Source organism: Brachionichthys hirsutus, unplaced genomic scaffold (assembly GCF_040956055.1).
Source record: "Brachionichthys hirsutus isolate HB-005 unplaced genomic scaffold, CSIRO-AGI_Bhir_v1 contig_797, whole genome shotgun sequence".
Classification (NCBI taxonomy): domain Eukaryota; kingdom Metazoa; phylum Chordata; class Actinopteri; order Lophiiformes; family Brachionichthyidae; genus Brachionichthys; species Brachionichthys hirsutus.
In genome coordinates this window covers 408,634-431,255 of record NW_027180329.1, presented here as the reverse complement: position 1 = coordinate 431,255, position 22,622 = coordinate 408,634, and the positions used below count along the sequence as shown (strand labels likewise).

General features: G+C 44.7%; 1 protein-coding gene across 1 annotated transcript in view; it reads right to left on the bottom strand.

Moving 5' to 3' along the window:
• LOC137912904 (dystonin-like) overlaps positions 1-22,622 on the bottom strand; it is a 73,048-nt gene that overhangs the window by 38,187 nt on the left and 12,239 nt on the right. Inside the window, exons 4-41 of the mRNA XM_068757030.1 lie at positions 20,427-20,504; positions 19,317-19,409; positions 15,943-16,109; positions 15,661-15,773; positions 15,407-15,513; positions 15,208-15,327; positions 14,865-14,960; positions 14,650-14,777; positions 13,833-13,926; positions 13,577-13,731; positions 13,079-13,493; positions 12,853-12,981; positions 12,650-12,727; positions 12,397-12,558; positions 12,086-12,190; positions 11,843-11,938; positions 11,638-11,763; positions 11,394-11,546; positions 11,155-11,309; positions 10,940-11,066; positions 10,623-10,806; positions 10,236-10,393; positions 9,972-10,150; positions 9,729-9,870; positions 9,458-9,651; positions 9,202-9,364; positions 9,025-9,108; positions 8,769-8,876; positions 8,565-8,663; positions 8,130-8,267; positions 7,443-7,531; positions 7,253-7,361; positions 2,764-6,705; positions 2,101-2,247; positions 1,806-2,021; positions 1,584-1,727; positions 1,251-1,487; positions 199-351 (exon numbers count right to left, since the gene is read on the bottom strand). Of these exons, the coding sequence (XP_068613131.1) occupies positions 199-351; positions 1,251-1,487; positions 1,584-1,727; positions 1,806-2,021; positions 2,101-2,247; positions 2,764-6,705; positions 7,253-7,361; positions 7,443-7,531; positions 8,130-8,267; positions 8,565-8,663; positions 8,769-8,876; positions 9,025-9,108; positions 9,202-9,364; positions 9,458-9,651; positions 9,729-9,870; positions 9,972-10,150; positions 10,236-10,393; positions 10,623-10,806; positions 10,940-11,066; positions 11,155-11,309; positions 11,394-11,546; positions 11,638-11,763; positions 11,843-11,938; positions 12,086-12,190; positions 12,397-12,558; positions 12,650-12,727; positions 12,853-12,981; positions 13,079-13,493; positions 13,577-13,731; positions 13,833-13,926; positions 14,650-14,777; positions 14,865-14,960; positions 15,208-15,327; positions 15,407-15,513; positions 15,661-15,773; positions 15,943-16,109; positions 19,317-19,409; positions 20,427-20,504 (9,183 nt within the window). The remainder of the gene's footprint in view (positions 1-198; positions 352-1,250; positions 1,488-1,583; positions 1,728-1,805; positions 2,022-2,100; positions 2,248-2,763; positions 6,706-7,252; positions 7,362-7,442; positions 7,532-8,129; positions 8,268-8,564; positions 8,664-8,768; positions 8,877-9,024; positions 9,109-9,201; positions 9,365-9,457; positions 9,652-9,728; positions 9,871-9,971; positions 10,151-10,235; positions 10,394-10,622; positions 10,807-10,939; positions 11,067-11,154; positions 11,310-11,393; positions 11,547-11,637; positions 11,764-11,842; positions 11,939-12,085; positions 12,191-12,396; positions 12,559-12,649; positions 12,728-12,852; positions 12,982-13,078; positions 13,494-13,576; positions 13,732-13,832; positions 13,927-14,649; positions 14,778-14,864; positions 14,961-15,207; positions 15,328-15,406; positions 15,514-15,660; positions 15,774-15,942; positions 16,110-19,316; positions 19,410-20,426; positions 20,505-22,622) is intronic.

Below are 22,622 nucleotides of genomic sequence, written 5' to 3'. Positions count from 1 at the left end.
AGAGGTTTTTCTGACAGAGCTGTTTGAGACAGAAAAGAGGGGACGCTGTCCTGCAGCATCTGTTTGCTATTTTGGAAAGACTGTCACAGATATTTCATATAAGGGTTTTGGAACTGCATTAACTTGTGGAGAAAAAAGTATAATATGTGATCTTTAAGCTTTGGACTCACACTTTGAAAAAAAAACAACAATTCAAACCTGATGCTCCTGTTGGTATTGCTGTAGGTCTCTGACACACTCTGCATTTTCAGCCTGTTGTTGATGACCGATCAGGTGGTTTTCTGTCAGAGTGAGATTATCACACACTTCCTCCAACTTCTCTGTGAACTCCTTCTGTTTTGCCTGTAAAGACTGTACGACACATAGAAAAATAAACAACAAATAAATATAAGGCCATGAAGTCCATTCGAACCCACAGCCAATAAATCAGCCTGAAATGAATGGCCTTATTAATACCTGGGAACGCAAGTAACATAGCAAGGGAGTAGCTACTACAGAAGCACATAAAGGTAACATGCAATATTTTCCTTTCATCAAAATATTGTAGAAGTTTAGTATGCTGTAAACATGCTTTTTGCAACTTTGATCATGAGCACAAGAGGACACGATGTCCCGTGTGTTAATGGACCCGAAGGCGTTCCAACAGAAAAGGTGCATTTAGTCCACGGTGTCTCGAAGACCTGAAGAATACAACGACACAAAAGTTAGTCTGCAGGAGTGGTCAAGCATTTGAACATGCAAAAGCTGACGTTTAGCCATTCACAGCAGAATGTCCCACATAGGAATCCTATGAAATCATCAGGATCCCCCATATTGGGAGCATTTTGAAGACAGACGGTTAGAAAGAAGTCACAGAGCTGTCCCTGTTGACTGGGAGTATTTTTAAATGCACATCTGAAAAATAAAATCACTTTTGAACATTAAAATAAAATGTTAGAATTGTTCCAACTTTTAAAAAGGCATGTCTTCATGGGAGACATGACATAATCTGATGTGAGATGAATATGCGTTTGCGTACCAATGCTAAGAAATCATACATACATTTACATTTATAAAATTAAAGTGATCACAAAGTCATCTCTGCATGCAGTTCTACTATTATGAATGCTTGAATCTGACCAGTAACGTGACTTACAGTCTTCTCTACATGCACTACAATCATCATCACCTTTAACTTTCAGTTTGCAAACCAAATGTCCACACAGCTGTTACTTCATGGGATGTTTTACAATAATATCTGCAGGTCAGACCTTATCCTGGTTTTCCCTTTCCCGGTTGTCCAAAAGGAGATCCAAGGCGCTCCTCTGACTCACAAGCCTTTCTGTTTGGTCTCTAAATGCTCTCTGAGTGTTGCTGAGGAGTCTGAGGAGGTAGCTACTCTGAGCTGGACTCAGAAACTCAGCGTGCTCAGAAATAAAGCAGTGGATATCAAACGTGACATCCTCTAACTTGAGCCGAGCATCTTTAAGGAGGTTGCTCTCGGTGTCCTGGAATCAAAGGACGGAAATATGCCAGCATGATTATGTAGTCACTGTTAATATTGATTGTTTTTAATCAGCATATTAATCAGCATATAAAGGCACCTTGTTCTGCTGAATCAAACGTTTCAGTGTGTTTTCATCACATGTGCAAAAATCCATGTCATTCGTGTCAGAGTCGTTTTTGATGAGACCCGCTAGATCATCAAGCTTGCTGCGATGTCTTTGGTATGTTGATTCCAAATGTGCCTAAAATCACATTTTAAGGAGTAAATAACCGATGCAACTGTTACATTACTGTATTTTATAAAGCCGATGTGCACCGACCTTTCCTCTTTCCATTGCTCGAGTCAGGGATTGACTCCTTTCTGCACACATTTTGGAAACAGCAGTAAAATGTGTCCCTAACTCCAGATATGTCGAGGACAAATCTTGACAGATTTGTACGGGAATGCCCTCGTGCACACAATTTAAGAGCTGCTTGGATTTTTCCATATCAGGTGTCATAACACCACCCAGTGCAGAAAGCTGGCACTCCAGGGTCTGGTTAATAAAGGAGATTTGGTTACAAATGCATGAATACACATAAAGGAAAAACTGATGGGGTTGATTGGTTTCAAACCTGAAATTCCTCTACTTGGCTCTGTAAATCCTTCATGCTGTCGCTCGTGGCTGTCTGGTCTAGAAGGTCTTTTCTTACATCATCTAAAACATCGACATGGTCCTGTAGTCTTCCAACACACTCCAAATAGTCCTGGGTGGAGAACGGCTGTGGGAAAAGAAGCACATATATTTAAGAATTCCTAGAACCAGATCCAGATAGTGATCCGGATCATCATCAAAAGGTTATAAATGGTTATTGTTTATCTTTATACGCCAACCAAGAAAAGTGAATCAGAGTTGATGTGTATTTTTAACTGATTTTTGAATCCATAAATGGAGCTTTCAATGTTAAAATACAATATTTTTTCCTGACCTCACTCTGGAGCCGAGCCAGAAGACATTTTGCATGATAGTGCACATCGGACCCCTTTTGATGAGTTAATTGAATGCATATTTTACAAGATGTGATTTTTGAAAAAAAACCTTCATTATAGGTAAATTGGAAAATCACCGAATTTTTTAAAATCTTTTGGTATACAGGTATCCGGATCGCTCTCAAAATCTAAGTTTTTTTTTTTACAAGACCCATATGTATATTTAAAAAAAAAAAACCCATCAAGATTCATCAAGCAGTTTTTCTGTAATCCTGCTAACAAACAAACCTCCTTAATAATAATCGTACATTTGTTCCAACCTGCTCAACTTTGCAGCGATGTGAGCTGGCAGACTGAGGAGGAGGGTGGCGTCCGTCTGCAGCAGAGGTGCCGTTATCGTCCTCTCCCTCTGAGCTCTCCTCCCTGATGCTCTCCAGTGCACGCTGCCTCTGCCGAGGATCAGCCTCCAGAGCAGTGTTCAGTGTCTCCATCACATCCTGGTGTGCTGAAAGGTCTTGGCTTGAGGAAACACTCTTAATAATCTGCAACAGTTGAAGCTGGACATTCGGACCATCAGACCGTTCTGTAAGTTCACCGACTGTCTGGCCCTTCACTTCTTTGTCCTTGTCCTTTAAATTGAGGGTGTTGCGCTTCAACAAATCCATGAGAAGGTCCGGCTGATTGCTCTCCCCGAGTCTGTGAGGTGAGGCGTTTCCGCAAAAAACGTCACTTACTAAGTGCTGTGAAGAACTCAGACCTGCAGCAATACTGCTAACATCTTGAGTTTGCAAATCGCTGACATTAATCACCTCTGTCATTTCCCCTTGGCTGCCTAAACACACTTTCGGAGCATCGGTCAACACTGATGGAACTGGAGATGGATTCTGGCAAAGCTCAGCATCACACCCTTCTAATACGTTTCCCCCTGGAGGACTTTCAGATCCCAATCCTACTTCCATTGCAGCTTCAGAGTTCCAGGATGGAGAGACCTTCCCACCGATTTCGGCACTTCGCTCATCGCTTGTCTCTGCTGTCTGTAACTCAGAGATCTCTTCCATATCAGTGTCACCATTTCGCCTCTCTGGTGGAAGAGCATTGGTGCACGAGGCATCATCTGCAGCACGGTGCCATGAAACTGATGAATGTTGATCGACCGATGCAGATTCAGGAGCAGCTGTGCTGGATGTATGAGCGCACTGCTCTGAATCTAGATTGAAACACTTGAGAGTGTTTGTCTCAGTGGCTTTGTCTGGCAAGCTTTCGCCAATGAGGTCAACACTAAAAGCACTTTGCGAAGGATGCGCTGCTCTTTTGGGCAACACGGCTCTGCTGCCGTCGTCGGTAATGCTGTTGTCATAGCGACCCTTACGCCGGGAACTGGAGACGATGGCACTTGACACCACATCAGTCAGCGTTGCGTAATCTCTGCCTGCTGCTGACTCGGCACACAAAGATGACTGGATTTCATTTGTGTCATACTCCATTCTACTTTCCCCGCGTAACCCACGGCAACGCGATGAGGATGAGTCCGGTTCACGCTCGCTAACGACCCGATTTCCTCCTACAGATCTCGCGACGAAGGCTTCATCACCAAAGCGGCCAGATTCAATGTGACTGAAAGGAATGGCGCACACGTCAGCCTCGCCGGTCACCTGATCACTGACTGCACTTTGTGAGCCGCTGCCTTCAGCCGGTGAAGAGGATTTGTCAGTGCGATGAACACAGTCTGCAGAAAGCTGACTCCATTCGGACGGGGAGCTCATCAGGGACTCTTGACCACGAGCTGATGGAGGCGAATGATGTAGATAATCACGCTCTATGTTTCCAGTCGTCCCACAATCCACCTCTGCATCACCACCGCTGCCCACTCCATCGCTGCCGTCAGCCTCCTCGTCCTGCAGATCAAGCACCCCGACAGAAACCGCCCTCTCAGTCGGCTGGTGTGGGTTTTCAGCTGCATTCACATTAATCAGAGCCGCATTAGGATCGCTAGAGATGAGTTGGGTGTGGTATTCTGGGAAAATGCTAGCTTTGGGGTCAGAATGAAAGATTCTGTCCTCGATCTCATCCTCAACAGAACCAGACTGCAATGACTGGCTGACGGTAATGCTGCACCTAGAGCCCAACCGGCCGTGCTGGTCCTTTGCAGAAAGGGCACCACCTGAGGGAATAGGTCCAATAGGCTCTTCCTGTTTTAAACGAGATGTTGGAGGCACCTCACCTGAAACACTTCTATTATTAATCACCTGCAGGTCAGCATGTTTCAGTCCTGTCGTCTCATCGACTGGGACCTTACTGGGAGCAGCCTCTGGGTCGTAATGTCTCCCATAGGTAACATCTAAAATGCTCCCTTCCTCCGTCTGCGCTTTTGGACGATAAGGTACACAGTCCCTGTCACTGCCACGCGCCACAATGTCCTCAAAGTCTAAACAATCAGATAGCGTAACATCTTTACCTTCTGATTCAGAACAAAGGAACTCGGCATCACGGCATGGGCGAGTCGGATCCGATTTTAGCGAAACATCGGAATCGAGCCACGCTGGTGGCGCGCTATTCACAGAGCATGAAGTGGGAAATACTGGCACAACCGGAAGCGCTTGAACATCGAGACCATTGCTATGAATCCCTCCAGCATCGATCGACAAATAAGACCCACAAATATTTTCTTCACATTCGTCTGAGTATTGACAAACGGATCTCTCTGTCACACCAGACTCTGTGAGATTCATGTCAAAGCCATCATGTACAAACAGATTTGCACCAAGAGTCATGTCGCTTTTATGTGCTTCCTCATCAAAGGAATTCCTTCCGTCGTCCAAGGTAACAAAATGAGGATCTCGTGTGCTGCTGCTGAACTCCTCTGTTTCCTCCTGTATTTGCAGCGGGAGCTCTAATTCTGCCTGTTCTGAAGGGTCGCCGATGCTTAATGTCAGAGAAGTCACACTTCTCTCTGGCCTTTCAGATAATTCTGAATCTTCAAGAAAAACTTGAATCATTTTACTCAGTTCTTTATCAAATATGAGGACCCTGTGTCCCGACATAGGATCTATATAACTGTTTATCATAAGGTAGGAGAGGAACAACTGCATTGTCTCTGCGTGAGTCGGTACCCTACCAACTTTCAAACACTCTACAGCCTGATGGCATCCGCGGATTTTGAGCTTTTTACACATAAGCCAAGAGGAAAACTTTTCACTGAGGTGATCAATATCAGGAAAAGCATCTGGAATTTCTACAGATTTGAGAACATCTGCTGTGTAACTATCAATCAGACCATTTTGAATAGCGGCGCTGATGTCTACCACTTCGGACTTCTCTGGAACGTAAAGAGCTAGAACCTTTTCCCGTTTACTGAACAGCTTGCTGGTAAAGTCGCTGGTGGAGATGTGCTGGTCGGACTGGAACAAGGTGGACTGACTTTCGGGATTCCGACAGGGAGGCAACACAAGTCCAATAAGCTGCTGCTGATTTCCAAGCACAATGAGCGTACTGCTGGAGCTCATCAAATCACACTGAACGGCGGCGTCCACCGTTAGCCCATCGGCACTTTCCACATTGCAAGCGTTGCTTCCAGCATCTTCTGATGCCTCAGACATTATGTTGTGGCCTTCATTGGGGTCACCGACACCCAGGAGTCTCATCGTGGCCTCCCGATCATTAAAACCATCAGGAAAAGACCTCAGCGGTTCAACATCTCTCCCCGATGCCAGCGATTTATTTCTGCTGAGGCGCTTTAATATCAATCCATTGACTTCAGACGGCTCCACCTCCTGCAGAGGCTCTAAGAGCGCCACATCTCCAGCACCATCCTGACGGCTCTCTTGCCTCTGGAGAATCTTTATATAGACTGAGGCAGGAATCAAGCCACTCTGGAACGTCCTCTTCAGGGTCAGTGTGTCCCCCGTGTAGGACACCTTCAATCCACCACCGGTTTGTTCTACTTCGATCATCTTGAAGATCAGCTCCTCAGATGCGGCCCGAACTGCCGCTATTTCGGAGAGTGACACAGAAGAGACATGCCCACTCTCTACGCATTTGCTTGATTCCCCCGACTCCGGTAAGGGGTTGACTTTGGATTTGCGAATACAATCTTGTTTGAAAGGTTTATCCCAGTCCAGGCAGAGACGCGGCTCAGACTGAGTGACGTCGGGTTCCACAGGTTGAGCTTCTCTTTGAGTAACAGCAGTTATCTGCTCAGTTAGGCCATTGGTGCATCCAGTCCCAAGCGCTCCGTCGCTGGATTTAAAATCCTAACGAAAAATAAATATTGAAAAATCAATGCACTGGTTTCAGCCTTAAAATCTGTATTATCTGCTGCCGGAAATGGATCTTTGGTTTATTGAGAACAGGACAAAAGGTATACTCACCACCAGATAAATATTGGCATGTTATAAAGGCATGATGCACATTTGTACAAGTGAAGCCTGCATCAGGGGTGCAACAGGAGAGTGGCGGACAACACAGTGAAAGCTGTCATGCACCTGGGAATGCAGCGTCCAGTGTCTTACAGAAAGAGGGTAGTTAGTCACATCCCATACTGTCGGCAACCGGTTTCGTGTCAAAACCCGTCAAACTGCACATTCAGAAAAACGCTGAATGCAACAAAGCATGTTCACAGCATACTCACAATAATATTATTTCCTGTCGCTAAAGATTCGGGGGGAAGCAATACCAGCTTTTGTTGTTGTCGGAAAAAAGGTTAGTCATGCGGATGAACGCTAGGTGGCGCTGTTTTCTCACACACTTATAAGACACAATGGCAAACCGCTGGAGAGAAGAAACAGCCAAGTGTCAAACCTCTTCTGCAGAGGGCATCTGATCGGAGCAGCGCCGGGAGAGTTCACTGTAGGCCAGGTCAAGCGCCTCGAGCTGCGCCTGAGCGGTTTCTCTGTCCTCGTCTGTCATTCTGTAATGACAGAAGTACAAAGAGTGAAGCTGAGACTTGAAACAGTGGACGACTCAATTGAGCGTCGGTCGCCTGACTCACTTGTCACCGTGTTTGTTCAGCATCATTTGTGTGGCCCTCAGCGCTTCCGCAATTTGCTCCTTCTTAGTGACCATTTCCTCGACTGACACCTAGAACGTCAAATAATGTCATATTAGTACTTTTTATCATTACATTTAGTAATGTAGCATTTACAGGCTTTTTAAATTCATTTGCAGGAAGTGGGAGGCCGGTTAGCTCAGTTGGTTAGAGTGTGGTGCTAATAACGCGAAGGTCGTGGGTTCGATCCCCGTACGGGCCGAACTATGTCGACTCACAGCGAGACCTGGGTTCAAATCCTCTGTGTGAGTTATTTTTTTGTCCAAATTGTGTGTACATAAGCCTGTTTTATGTATGGCCTCACGATGCACTGGCGACGCGTCCGAGGTGTACCCTGCCTGTCACACATAGCATGCTGGGACAGGTTCCAGTCGCTCCCGTGACCCGCAAAGCTAAAAAAAAATGCAGCTGTACATGAGACGATTGTCTCATCTACAAGAAGACGTATGGATGAGTCAAAGCGCAGTTGATTCATCTTTGTGGTAATTTATAAAGCCATTATATCTGATATTGAACTACATTTTTCTTTCATTGTGAGAAAGTATTATAAAACAAAAGTATAATACTGACATTAACTGTTATTGATCGCAGAGACACAGAAAACACTATAAAAAATAGCTATTTATTTACCTGGGAAGTGTCTGTGTTGGCATTGCTATCTTTAGGAGCACTCCCATAATTGTTTGGGTTCTGTCTCACACTGGACATCCAGTGCAATAGTTTACTAACTTTATCGCCATGCTCCCTCTTTTCCTCATCAACGGATCTCTAAAGTCAGAACAGATGAGTTATTGAAAAGAGCATTAGTTTGGGTAGAAAACAACAACAAAGGAGGATCTTAAAAAGCTTATTAAAAATATTTTAATGTCACTTGTTACTGATTTGATAATAGCATTCTAACGTTCTAACCGCCGTCAGTTTTCAAAAAAGCCATGTAAAAATACTCACAAAATATTACAAAGCTTGCAATGATAAGTAGTTATATATAAATCTAGTATAGTTAGCTATACTAGTACTCCACAGAGCCCCATTAGTAAAACTAAGTGTAACCCGCTGCTCTCTCACCTCCTCATCTTCAGTTCTCTTCAGTGTTTCACTGGCAAACTTCACATATTGTGTGATGAGCGTCACAAGAGCAGTGTAGCGGGTTCGGAGAGCCATGAACTGTGTTACATCAAACGGGGAAAGCAAGCGTGTCATTGGGGACGATGGTCTGGTTTGTACCGAGCACGCGTTTCCTGACCTTCTAAAGTCGAATTATGGTTTTACCTCCTGCTGAACGGCGTCGGACGAGCTCTGCATCCTCCGTTTCTTCAGTGGGGATTTGTGCTGGGAGTCAACCATCGCTCTGAAGGTCATCAGCTGAAGCTCATAATCCTAAAAAAGGGATTTATAGTTCACAGCATTGTGTCTTTTCTGATTAAAGCAGGACTGGAAATGGCACATGTAGCAGAAAACACTTGCGAATAAAAAAAAAAGGAACATTTTATAAAACTAGAATACTAGTTCATATAAATTGGCTTACCTTAACAGCAGATGAATACTGCTCAGAGTATTTCTGACATTCATCAATTCTGCCCCGTTTTTGTTCAATCTCAGCAACAATGACCTGAAAAGCACATTCCAAGTATTTATTTATGCATCCACATGATACAGCTTTTTTTTTTTTTTTTTTTTTTGAAAATGTGAAATTGTGTTGCACCTTTTGCTTGTTTACCAGCTCAGCGAGTGCCTTGCTGTCTTCAGGTTTGTCTTCTTGGGCCTTCAGCTGAGCTTCCTCCATGCGTCTCACCCATTCATCCAGACCGCTGTAGGAGTCTCTGTAGTCTGTCAGGGATTTGCTGATACCATCAAGGTCCCGAAGCCTTTCAATAAAAAGTAAATCAATAAGTTGTGAGCAAAAACTTAGACTGACAAAAAAAAAGCTTAAAAAAAACAAAACACCTGGCAGAACTAACCTGCTGTCAATCTGCGACTGAATGTTCCGCCATCGTTCACTCAGCTGATCAGCTTTCTCCTTGTGCCAATCGAGGTCAAAGTCGCGTTCGTTGTGCACCTTGAGCATGTGGTCGCTGATGACCTGCGCTTTCTGCAGCTCATCCTCCATGGCGTGAAACACCTCCTGCTGCTCATTTATCTCCGTCTGCCATTGCTGTAATGAGAAGGGAATGAAGAAGAACGAAAACCACTGCCAACGTTGCTGAACTGTAGAATCCTGTGCTGCTGGACCTTCAGCGCTGACGTGACTGCTTCAATGGTTCTGACGTCCGACTTCATGGCGTCTTCTTCTTCGTAGAGTTTGGATTCGTAGGTCTTAGCGAGTGCCTCGCCCCTCTGGCTGTGTTTCACCACTGAGCTCACCGTTTTCAGCCTGCAAACCGACGTAAATGTCTTCGCCTCAGATACTCGTGATGCAAATACATATATATGAATTTTCACTAATTATTTTAGCTAATAAAGGGTTTGTCTTACTTGTCCATATAAATAGAGGACATGGAGTAAACTTGGCTCATGCTCTCGAGGAGGACGGTGAGTTCCGAGGAAAGCGTTGGCGCAGAAGGAGAACCGGCAGCCTGTCTGAGGAACAACTCGCACTTCTCCTTCATGCCATCAAGGCTCTCCTTCAATTCATTCAGCTCGCCTGTTTCCTTCTGTGGAGCGGCATGCGGAAATGATGTAAATAGCAAATACCAGCGTTTTCCTGCACACGTCTGTTGGTTAATTGGCGTGTCCCACCTCGTGCTCTGCGATGCGCTGCAGACTCTGCTCCAGGTCATCCCTCTCCAGAGGCGTGCGGAGTTTCCGGATCAGGTGCTCTTCGTGGGCTTCCAGATGCATTCGGAAATTGCGTATTTCGGCGATGTGATGGTTGGAAATTGACTCCTCCTGTTCCTCTGTTTACAAACAAGACACGATTATTAAAAACAATCACATAAGGGCATTAAATCTCATTTACACTACCCCTTACCCATAACTGCTTATGAAATCTTAAAACCTCAATGTAACGTTCCAAAAGGCATTAACTTGAGTTTATAAATCCATGTGTTTCCCTCATGGTGTTGCGTTCAAGGTACGCCGGCACCTCCTTGTTGGGAGGGGCCGGAGGGGGAAACGGAGCCTTACCTCTTTCTGCAGATCGGAGCAGTTCATGATAGTACTCCCTGCAGGCCTCGACGTCTCTCTTGAGCTGGGCACAGTCTGCCACACTGAACACTTCAGATTCTTCACTGCCCGCCAGGAACTCGTCAAAGTGGGACTGCAGGTTGCTCAAGATCCGCTGATGCTCGCCTGGCAACATGGTCTTTATCTGCAGTAGTTAGGAGAATAACGCTGGACATGAACTTTACATTTGTAAAGTCATCATCAAAACTGAGCCAATCATCATAAAGATGGTGTTAAAAAAACTGCAACTGAAAGAAACCCTTATATTTAAAACACACCGAAGCCACATTCCAGTTGTGGATTGCTCTTATGTCGGCCATTAGATAATGCCAAGATGCCACACTCTTCATGTTGATGTGGGAGTGGTGCCACAGTGCCAGGACTTCCTGGTATAGCTGCTCAGTTCTGCAGGACGAGCAGAAGAAAAACGTAATAGCTCATCCCAACAAAGCACCGCCGCCCATTCCAGACAAAGTGGATCCAAACATCTCACCTTGTCGCCATGTCAACAGCCTCTTTGTTGGGTGGAGGCACAGTAAAACACACAGAGGGCACCATGGCCTCGTTCCCTGCCGGGTTGATGACTTTCCACTTGGCCCGGTGAGAGTTATTGGCCAGTACGCACTCGTCATCTTTATAAATTGTAATCTGAAAGAATAGTCACAAAATGCACCACAGATCTACTTGGGAAGCTTTGGGAAACACGTTGCCATTAAACGTGCCTCCGTGTACCTCGATCTGACGATAATCACAGATGGCTTTGACGGGGATGGAGGATCTCACGGGGCTTTCAGGGTTCCTGGGGCTGAGCTGCACGATACTCTTGGCTCTGCCCACTAACCCGGCCACAGTGCTGCGGTACTGTAGGAGCTGCTCTTTCTCATCCTGGACACACACACACACACACTGTTCCACTCATGCTATTCGCTTGCAAGATGCAAACACGACAACGTGGCAGATCCTTCTGCCAGTTTACCATGGACTCCTGAATGAGGTCCTCCAGTCTGTGTGGGCTGCTTGTCTGCTCACAGCTGTATTTTCTTTGTATGCCATCTTGCAGGCTCTTGAGATAGTCCATGGACTGTTTGGCATCAGCAAAGAACTGCCCCGGAGAAAAGAGTGAAAAACATTAGACGAGACAAACACGCGCACTGTTTACTGAGAGGCGAGCGTCGCCTCACCTCAAAATGCTCAGCGTTCTCCTTGAGATGCGTTTCTACACACGAGCACAGCTGCGACACCCAGCTCCACTGCGTCTGCATGGCAGCCCTGTATGCCTGAAAGAGAAGCAACATCCAGGAACGACAACTGGAAAAGGGGCAAGTTCAAAATACTCCATGACCTTGCAAAGGTGAAACCACAGCTGCTTGCACTCTAATTGCCATAGAGACTGTGGAGCGTGAATAAAGCAGGAAGAGGCTTACCTCGATAGTCAGCCTGGCGGGATGGTGGCTGAACAGGAGGTGATCGGCCTTGTCCTGCACAGACTTGATCGCATCCTCCTTTTCATCCAACTCTCTCATCAGGTCCTATGTGGAGGACATTAAGATGAGTTTCTGACATCCAGCTACAGTAAAGAACCAGCAACGCCCTCCTCTCACAAAAGCAATTAGCATGCCACACAGTACTGAGCATGAAGTGTATCATCCAGTGGAAAACACACCGATCCCCTTTATGAAAAGCCTCAACAGTATCATTCTGCTGTCTGCATGGACGAATTGGGTTCAAATCTTACAGTGTGATAGTCCCTTTTCTTGGAGATGCTGCTGTTGCGATCACTCCAGTCGAAGGCGACCTCCTCTTCCTCCTTCTCATTGAGCCAGATGAGCTCCTGAGTCGCCTGCGACACAAAGTCAAGCAGGCTTTCCAGGCGGCTTTGCCGCTCCCTTGAACAGTTCTGAAAGGAACACACAGACTTTCGTAAGGCTGTGAAACGTAATAAATTCATGCATAGCAGCACAGAATAAGATTAAAGACGGATCGCTTACCAATAGTCTCTCGTACTGCTGACTGAGTTTGCCTAGTTTGTCAGAATAAGTTAGTTTCAGGGGCAAGTTCATCTGAATCTGAGGGGGAAAATATATTTTTGCTTTACTGACATCGGTAACAAGACAGTCCCATTTCAGAATGATCTTTAAATTCTAGATTATATAGGATTATAAGAAACAGAGAGGGTCTATAAAACACTCACCTCACTCAGCCTGGCTTCTTTAAGACTTATTTGAAATTCTTCAATGGCTCTATGTAGAACTTTGTGGTTCTCTAAATGCATTCCCACACTTGGCAAATCCGATCCCCACTCTGAACGATCCAGCTGCAACTTTAAATATAAAAAACAAACAAACACATAAACCTATTGTAAAAACATATTCAATGCTACACATTACATTATAAACAATCTAATGATGGCAACTCACCTGTGTCTCTTCTACCCAGTTTAGGAGGTCCTGGACAAATGTCATGTTGTTCTCCTCCTCCGTCGCGTTGGGGTCTGCTAGCGAGGACTTCCGCAAAGGCTTGCGGATCTGTTTCAAATGCCTGAGGCTGCCTGCGTCCATGCCTCCACCGCTTCCCATGTAGCTCTGGACTGAAGGGGGCTGCAGACCAGGGGTGAGGCCAGAGGTGAATGTGGACCCAGGGGTGTCTAACCCTCCTGGGGTGAGGGCTGGTGTCGGGCTTGTGTTGACGCTCTGTGAGAAACCAGAGTTCAGGCTTCGCGTGATGCCGGAGATCATCCTTTTGGTTTGTTCTGCTGTCAGAGTGTGACCTTTGCTGTACACGGAAGGACACTCAGCTCTCAGAGACACGAGGTCGTCCCGGAGTTTTGATACCCTGGTATTTAAAAAAGGAGCAAAATAATCAGCTGTTGAAGCATTCTGTGGGTTATTGTTGCTGCCACGCAATGTGCTTAAGACCTTTGAACAAGTTGATCCGTAAAGGGGAATTTGCCATCCAGAAGAATCTGGATGTCCACCACTTGTTGTCTGAGGATATTCTCACACTCCAAAAGGTAACCAGAAACCTCAGCTTCATTTAGGAACTGAATACCAGACTCGAGACGTTTTGCATCCTTCACAAAGGAAAATAAGGGATTAAAACTCAAAGATCAAGAACGACAATCTCTTTTGTCATTGCTTTCATCAAAGCAAACAGAGACTTCACAGAACTTACAGACTGCAGAGCAGTTCTCGCCAACGCTAGCTTGTCCTCGCCATTAATGCAGTCCCGCTGAACCCTGTTGGCAATCTGTTGCAGCATCTCAAGCCTTCAGAAGAAAAGTGAGGGAAATGTCAGCCTACAAATGACAATTTTGGAGGTGAGAGGAAACCGGAGAACCCGGAGAGAACCCACGTGGATACTGGGAGAACATATAAACTCTGCACAGATAGGATCCGAACCCGGTGCCTTCTCGCTGCGAGGGGACATCGCTAACCACTACGCCACCCAGTGAGGCAAATATGCTGCTAAAAACGCCATGAAAGTAGGAATGGTGACATAAGTTAGCCTTATCTAATCAATGACAGAACATCAACAACCAGCAGGTGTCATGTGAGGCTGTTGGGAAAGTAGAGCTGCTCCTAAAGAGCCTGGTGGAGCATGCCATAACTCAGCAGTCACCCTTTGATCAAACAGACCATATCTTCCCTGAAGCTTCACGTGACATTAAATGGGCCTATTTTTCTTTTTTTATTTACATCTGGAATCGTTGACCTTTTCAATCATCACATAACAGAACTATATTATGACAATGCAAAAAGCACTGCGGTTGAATTTATCTGTTAAAGTGGAACTAAACATTACACGCTGGCAGCAGCTCATAAATCATCAACTGCTTCTGTGAGACAAAAGTAGCTCCGTCTGGCTCTGAACCTCAGTGCAGAGCAGGGGCTGCACCAAACTCAAGCCAAACCACTGAAGCGAATTATTCAACCTGACTATGCTGAGTCAGGTGAGGACGCGCATCAAATAACACACTAGTTGCACGTACCTTTCTACCTCAGGCCTCAGGCTCTTCTCTCTCTCCAACATGGCGATAATTAATTTGCCCCACTCCTTCTCCACATCATTAGGGTGATGACCCGGGGGTAACTGAATGCGTCCAAACTCGATCCACGGCTGTCAGATGCAGGGCAAACAGACGTTTTAATCATCACAGGCTGTGAGATGACAAGCAGTAAACGCCGCTATTCTGTTTTTGTTTACCTCGAGCATTTTGTACAGATTGCTGATCTTTGTCTTCTCGCTCTCCTTCAGCGGGATGTCGTGCTCTTTAAACTGTAGATACTGTGTATAAAGTGCCTGCAAAAGGAAAGAGATTGCAAAAAAAATAACAAATTCTACATTTGTACCACAACGCATCAGAGCAAATATGAACTGGGACAAGTGTCGCTGAGGATACAGTATTTCCATACTCATCTTTAAAATTTAGATTTAGACTGTACTTGTACTCTAACATTCTATCTAATAAATATATTCATTCATTCATTCAGCTCTGTAAATTGATGCAAGTGAAGCTCAACAAAATGAAGCTAAAACGTTTCAATACCTTGATTTCTGCAGGGTTGTTGGGGAACGATCGATCAGACATTATGGCCACATTGTGTTTGATCCACTGGCTGAGATATTTGATCATGTTCTGGTACTCCACCCATTTGATATCAACATCCTGTGCAGAGGAAAAGGATCATCAACAACACAGATCAAATACGAGATTGGCCAGAGTTGATGTTGTACTCTTAACTTACATTGGGGCTGATTCCATCGACACCATCAGGTACTTTGGGGAAGGCATCGTAAAGTGACGAAACGTATGTGATGACGGATTTTTCATCTGGAGACTGAACATCTACATCTGACGGGGGGGAAAAAGGCAAAATAAAAATACTCACGGAGGCAACAAAGCCTTGTCTTTCAAGCCAAAATCCAAGTTTCACCAATGATTCACGCTACAAAAGAGTCTTTCACCAACTCAAACCGCGATGAGACCGTCCGATCTCACCTTCTGGGTCCAGGAGTCGGGCCACCCCCAGCTGCTCGGCTGCACAAAAGGCCCGCTCCAAATTTGATCGGTTGGCCTGTGACGACACACGACTCATGTCGACCATGTCCGGTCTGCAGCAGAGACAAACAGAGACCAGTGACACAATGCTGGAAAGTCCTGCTAAACTAAAAGAGAGTGCACAATAAACCCCTGAATTTATAATATGGCAGCGGTGTTTCAAAAAGGTGCACAGTTCTGCAAAGGTCCCTGCAGTAGCTGGGGTGCTGTGCTGTATAGTACCTGTATTTATGAATGATGGCATTGAATAGCCTCCCATCCCTCCAGGATGTGGTGAAGTTGTCACATCGTACACCTACATAGCCATCCGTTATCTGCTTGGACCAGAGCAGAAGCCTCTCCTTGGCTGTCATGTCCTCGGACTCTCCTGTCACATGGATCTCTGAGATCTGTCACAAAGACAAATACCAGATGTTGAACGCAGGAGGCTCTGCCTCTAAATGTATTAAATATCTAACTCTCACATTAAGTACTTGTGGAATAGGAAGGTAGTCGATGTTAGAGTTGTTTTATTTTTTGACCGATTCGGGATTTCCTTTCCACTGTTTTGACTGCTTTTATAACTTCACTTGATGCGTTACCATAAAGCTGGACAGGAGTTGTGGCACGCACCAAATAGAACCCCTGATCTAATTTAAAACCCTATGAATAATAACCCTGAGCCCTGAAACACAATGCAATCAAAAGTAACAACAACCAAAAGTACCTTTTAGACCAGCTAGAACCTAAAGACTGAGCTACTGTAAATGTTAAAGATGTTTCTAAGGACAGGTGCCGATGTAGAAGCTCCTTCAGAGGCAGACCGCCTTTGGCTAAGGCAGCTTTGGAAGCCGCATTCACACAGTGAAGTTTTCCAACCTACAGTGGTCTGCTTTCTGCCGTCTTCTGTCTTCGTTGTGGAAAACCTTTCCAACCCGTGAGGTAATGTCTCGCCTAGAAGCCAATTATCCGGATCGCTCACGATCAAAACTGGTTCCTCTCCAACAGAGACGCCAGTGAGGACGCGTCCTCGCCTGGATAGATGTCGGTCCATCGCTGCTGGTTTATGTTGGGACTCCTCTGCTTTGGCATCTGGGCCATGTTGAAGCGCTCCGCTACCGCAGGTGGCCTCACTTGAAACAGCCCGACTTCCAGGACTCTTCAGGGACCCAACAGGCTGAAAATCTTCCGCTTTCCTCTTCTTCCTCTGAAAATAGCGACGACCCTTGAGCTCTCTCGACGCAGGTTTCAGTGGAGCTTTCATAGGGTCAACGTAGCTTTCCTCCTTCGGGCCTCGAACACAGGCCGCGGTGTTTCCCATGGCTGACAGTCATACAGTCTCTTACCCATTGACTGCAACGGGGTCCCAACAGTTTCAGCTTCCAGTCAGCTGTGCTCAATCTGAACAAACACGACTCCGGTGACAAAAAGTCATCCTAACAAAGTGCCTTCCACGATCAGTGGTGACAGGCGACCCGGCAACCAGCGGTAAAAGTCCACTCAGAGTCAACATTTGCTTCCATCGACTCTTAGGAGACTCACTCAAATGAGTCTCTCTCTCTCTCTCTCTCTCTCTCTAACAGGATCTCTGACACTTAAATCTTTTCTGACCTTTGAAACATTTCTCTTGCTTTGCTCGTCTGGCACAAACACAATAAATGCACAAACGTGGCTAACGTACTTTCAGCTCTCAGATAAGCAAGACTCTTGTGGACAGACCTGTTTCAGGCTTTGTCTGCACAGCTGGCACTCTGACGTTACAGCCACCGCTGACAGTGGCTTTTCTTTTATTTATGTCTGCAGTGACGTGTGACGCATGGACGTGGTGGCGGGGGGGGGGGGTGCTGCACCAAATACGCTGGGTTTGACTGCACAAACCAGAGCAGAGTCCCAGTGAATCAGAACGGCTGGAATATCCACATCGGAGCGGGACAGCAAAGTGGTTTCACTTTGTTAATGAAGCCGCATGAGGGCGGAGCCAGAGGTGGGGCTAAAGTCCAGTGGTTTACACAAGACAATTATTACCTCATCAGATCAACACCATGACAGTTCACAGGAGTCCAAATGTTCTTACAGGGAAGTCACACATTACATAGAACTAGCGCACCATCTCCAGCTGTGGAGGAAACTGTAAAGACTTTTATTTTGAAGAACGATGAATAAGTGTCGCCTGAATGAGTAAATACAACGATACTCTAAAGCACAACCAGTGAAGTTTCCCTGAAGGTCAAAGTCACCTGACAGCCCGCACAGGTCAAACTGCAGAGCACTAACTGGTGCTGGTCAAGTCCACTGATGCTATACTTCCATATTCCATTTCACTTATAAAAGACAACTTCTTTCACCGTTTCGAGCAGTACTATGAAGGAGGTAGTATTTCTTTGTAAACGACAGAAAGCCATGGTGCTGGTCCGTGCTCTAACATGGTGACAAAGAACGGCAACTTCAGGTTATGAAATCACTCCATTATCTGTGCTGATTTAACAATGGAGAGAATCTAACATACAAATAACAAAGCATTGGAAAATCACATCAGGGTGTAGAGTTGAAGTCAAGACTACTGTTCTCAATATTTAATAAAAAATATATATATAATCAGCAGCAACAAGAAAAGCTCACACTGCGTGTGTTCGTCGACGACCCCTGCTTTCTAAACAGGAAGTGATTCCAGAATCTCAGGCAAAACCAGTTCTTCCAAAATGCATCATATAAAATAATGCCCTATTCATAGACGCCGATCTGCAGACGGCCATGCTTATATAATCAGGCCTGTTGCTAAAGCGCAATGAATCCTTCCAAGTGAAGGAGAAACAGGCCCTAAAGTAACTAACAGCATCATCCCACACTTCCTGTCTGCATGGTTGAGACCAGGCCAACACCTTCACCCTCATTATCTCAATTGGACATGAGTCACACAGACACATAGATCCTAAACACACAACACAAAGCTGCAAGCAAAGCTGCAACTACTTTCAAACCACTATCACGTAATTCTGGTGAATATACTAAGACATGTCTACCAGACTGAAGAGGAGTCAACACTAACGGGGCGTGTTCACAGCCATCACGTTCTAATAAGATGACACAACGTTGACATCTTGTGGTCAAAACCTCAAACAGTTCAATCCTGATCAAAGTCACAGCCCATGATTTAAGGTCAAGCCAACCGCCAAGTCGTTCAACCAGAGCTGGATCTGCACAAAATATCCAAAATTTCTCTGGAAATACTAAAGCTGTCAGAGATTCAACAAAGCTGTTGGAACCCGGCCTGAGCTTTATTTAAATAAAAACAAATTGCATAAACCCACGGATACAAATTCCCAAAATCAGCCAATTTTATCATTAAGGGCCTCATATATCCACCCCTTTATCTCTTGACCTGTATGAAAATATTATGGGGTCATTCATCTCACCTGAGACCCATCCTCCAACCACGTTTTGTGGAAATACGTTCAGTGATTGTTTTGTGTAATCTTACAGTAACAGTCATTTTAGGACACAGGCGAAAACACAAGATGCAAAGTAATCCTCCTGTCTCTTGCCTTACGGTAATTCTTCATCTTATGTACCGTACCTCATTGGTAAAATAATTCGTACCATGAGGCGCCAACACTTACCTGAAAGTGCAGAATTATGGTCCAGATCAATCCCAGAGTCAGTTTCGGGTTACCATCTGTGATGTCATCATTCCTGATATTTACAAGTTTGACCTGATGATGGAAAACACGTGATGAATATATAGCATAATAAATTGCTAAAACTCTTTGCCTGAGCTTCAAAATTATGACTTTGTATCAAATTAGGACCTGCTCTGTCCATTTTAAACGTCGGCTGAGAAGCGCCACAAGGTGGCACAACAGCCACATGATGTCAGAGCGCTTGCTAGGATTCATTGTTTCACGCCCCCCCCCCCCCATGAATTTGCCATCAATCCCAGTCCAAAGTGATGCGTGACTTACTTCCTTAAACAGTGGGATCTTTTTACATTTAATGACAGTAAAGGACGCATGGATGGGCCCTCCTGCTAAATCAACCAAACACCTCATGTGTGACTGTCTATGGATCCTTTGTCTCGTGCATGATGTCACATCTGGCTTCGACCCAGTAAGGCTGCGCTCTTCATCTCGCCCTGACAGTGGTGGGGGAAGGGAGGCCAGTCACAACACTCCAGAGACAGGATTCAAAGTCATCCATCCATCCATCCATCCATCCGGGCATTTTCTTCTGCTTCTCCGCTGTGTGGGTTCACGGGTCTGCTGGAGCCTGTCCCAGCTTGCTATGGGCGAGAGGCGGGCTACACCTCGGACGCGTCGCCAGCGCATCACAGGGCCACACAGAGACAGACAACAATTTGCGCACACACTCCTACACTACGGACAATTTAGAGTAATCAGTTCACCCAAATGTCATGTTTTTGGAGGTGTGAGGAACCCGGAGAAAACCCACGCGGGCACAGGGAGAATATTCTTGGTGTGAGGCGACAGCGCTAACCACTACGCCAGCTAGGTGATTCTGAAATGAGCGGGGCTGTTAAGAAGCAATTTACTGTGACCATTATGTTTAACTATGTGTTGTGGCATGTATTTATATATTAAATATATACAAGTATATGTAAAAGAAAGTACCGGTACATATATATGAATAAATATCAATGTATTCCAGTCCTCCATCTAAGGTGTGACAGAACAAGAGTTTAAGAAGTTGTGTGGATGTGAATTGATCCATACCTGCCGCCTCTTTAAATAATCCAGTGCTATTTGAACGTTCTGGAGTCTGTGGAAGCGCATCCTCCCCCTCTCTCGAGGCTGCAGAAATAGGAAAGAGGGCCCATGAATGGCAATCAGGGTTCTTCGCAGCATCAGAGGATTTTAAATAGTTTACTAGTACCCGAGACAATTCTGGACATGCGCCCGTGTTCTTACCCGCTGATCTGGTGAAGTTGAGACTTAAAAGAACAAATAAACGCTGCCCACAAGGAGTGAGGCCATTTGTCCAAACTCAAACAAAGACTGCACATACAGAGCATTTTCCAAAATGTATATTTTACTCTTACCGCGTAATGAACTAAATGTACATTAACAGAACTCATCTGAAAGTTGCAAAGGAATGCACGAGGTCAGTCAGGAGCCACAGCATGAGGTCACGAAATGGAAAATGATTTGAAGGGCGGGTGCAACGACAGCTAAAGACCTGTGCTGCGTTCAGCCGCTTGAGAGTGAAGCACAGCGAGGAAACAACTTTTATTACTCCTCCCACAGCTTTACCTCAGTGAATCTCATTCACATCTTCAAAATAGCAGAACACCTAAAAGCAGTAGAGGAATAGCATCCTGGCGCTCACCATGCAATGACGGGCACGGCGTGTGAGCTGGGCATAAAGACACAAGCGTCATGGGCAATTTTCATTCCAATTTATTATTGCATATTTCAAAGACTTTTCATGGTCAATTGTGGCAAATCTGTTGACTTGTGTCTTTTCCCTCTTAAATATACATTTAAAAGGAAGATTTGAGCCAGAAGCTAACTGATTTTTCTGATCACATGCACGTTTATCATCATCATCATCATCATCTCACAATTTGAGCAACATTGTAATTCATAATTTTGAGCTGAAATTACAGAATTAGTAGGATTGGGAAAAGGAAAAATAATACTAAGCCTTAGAAAATCTAGATAATTTACCAAAGCGATAATGTAGCCCTCTGAAAGGATGCAGCAGGATTATTTCTACACTCCTGTTAACACACACACACACACCTAGACACCCACACACACACACTAAAAGGACCACAAATGTCAAGGAAAACAATAAAATATTTAATTAATTAATAGCTAATTATTTGATTTATTTTAAAAAGCAAAGAATTAATTTACCAGTCAGATAAATAATCTATAAACAAAGACATTAAATAAAAACGTTGTTAATTATTTTATGTTTAATTAGAACTGTATTGTAAATAATAAAATTGTTTAAGTAATCATATAAATTACATTAGAAACAATAATAGCCTAAACTAAAATTCAAACAGTTTCAAATATAGAAATCTGTTATTCACAACATAATATTATTAAAAATGAATGAATATATCAATATTGGAATGAAACATTTGTACAATGAAGAAAGAATAAATTAAATTGCAGAGATAAATATTTCCTCTCCAGCTCCACTTTACAGCTTTGCCTTTTCTTTTTTTGACTAGCTTTGTCTTTCAGCCTCTCTGTGACACGTTGGCTGTTCAACGAGGTGAAACAGTAGAAATTAGCCACATGATAAAACTCTCAGACTGATTAGAGAGCATCCATGTAGCCCCGTTTCATACCTGGTGCAGACGCAGATAACAGGCAGATCATTGAACACTTTAATTGTTAGGTATGATATTTATGAATTATCTTTATAAATAACATCAATTACTAGAACACATTATTTATATTTCTATGACACAGATGGTATTAGTTTGTAAAAAAAAAACAAGCGGTGGGGTGAGGAGGGGGGGAAGCCACACGTACCCCCTTATCATCATCATCATCCACCGTGTCTCCATGCTGCTCAACTGCACATGCTTCTGTCCCACTCACCAACCGCAATGTCTTCAGAAAATCACGCTCCCTTGGCTTATCACCGATAAGGCAACACATGGGGAAGAAAGGAAGACATGGCGGCCAAATCAAAGGACATTAGACAATGGATAGGAACCAATTGAAGAATGGACAACAGAAGAGTGGGTAAGGAGAGGGAGACAGGATGTAACGTGGAAAAAATAAAAGGCCACTTAGAGGATGAGAGTTAGTCACGCTGGAGTAGCCAATGAATGACGCACCTCACACAGGAATACATGCAGTTTTAATACGGTAAGGGCCATCAGAGCATGATGCCATTATGGATTATCTTACTTCGGACACGTTAACCAAGAATAACACAGGAAA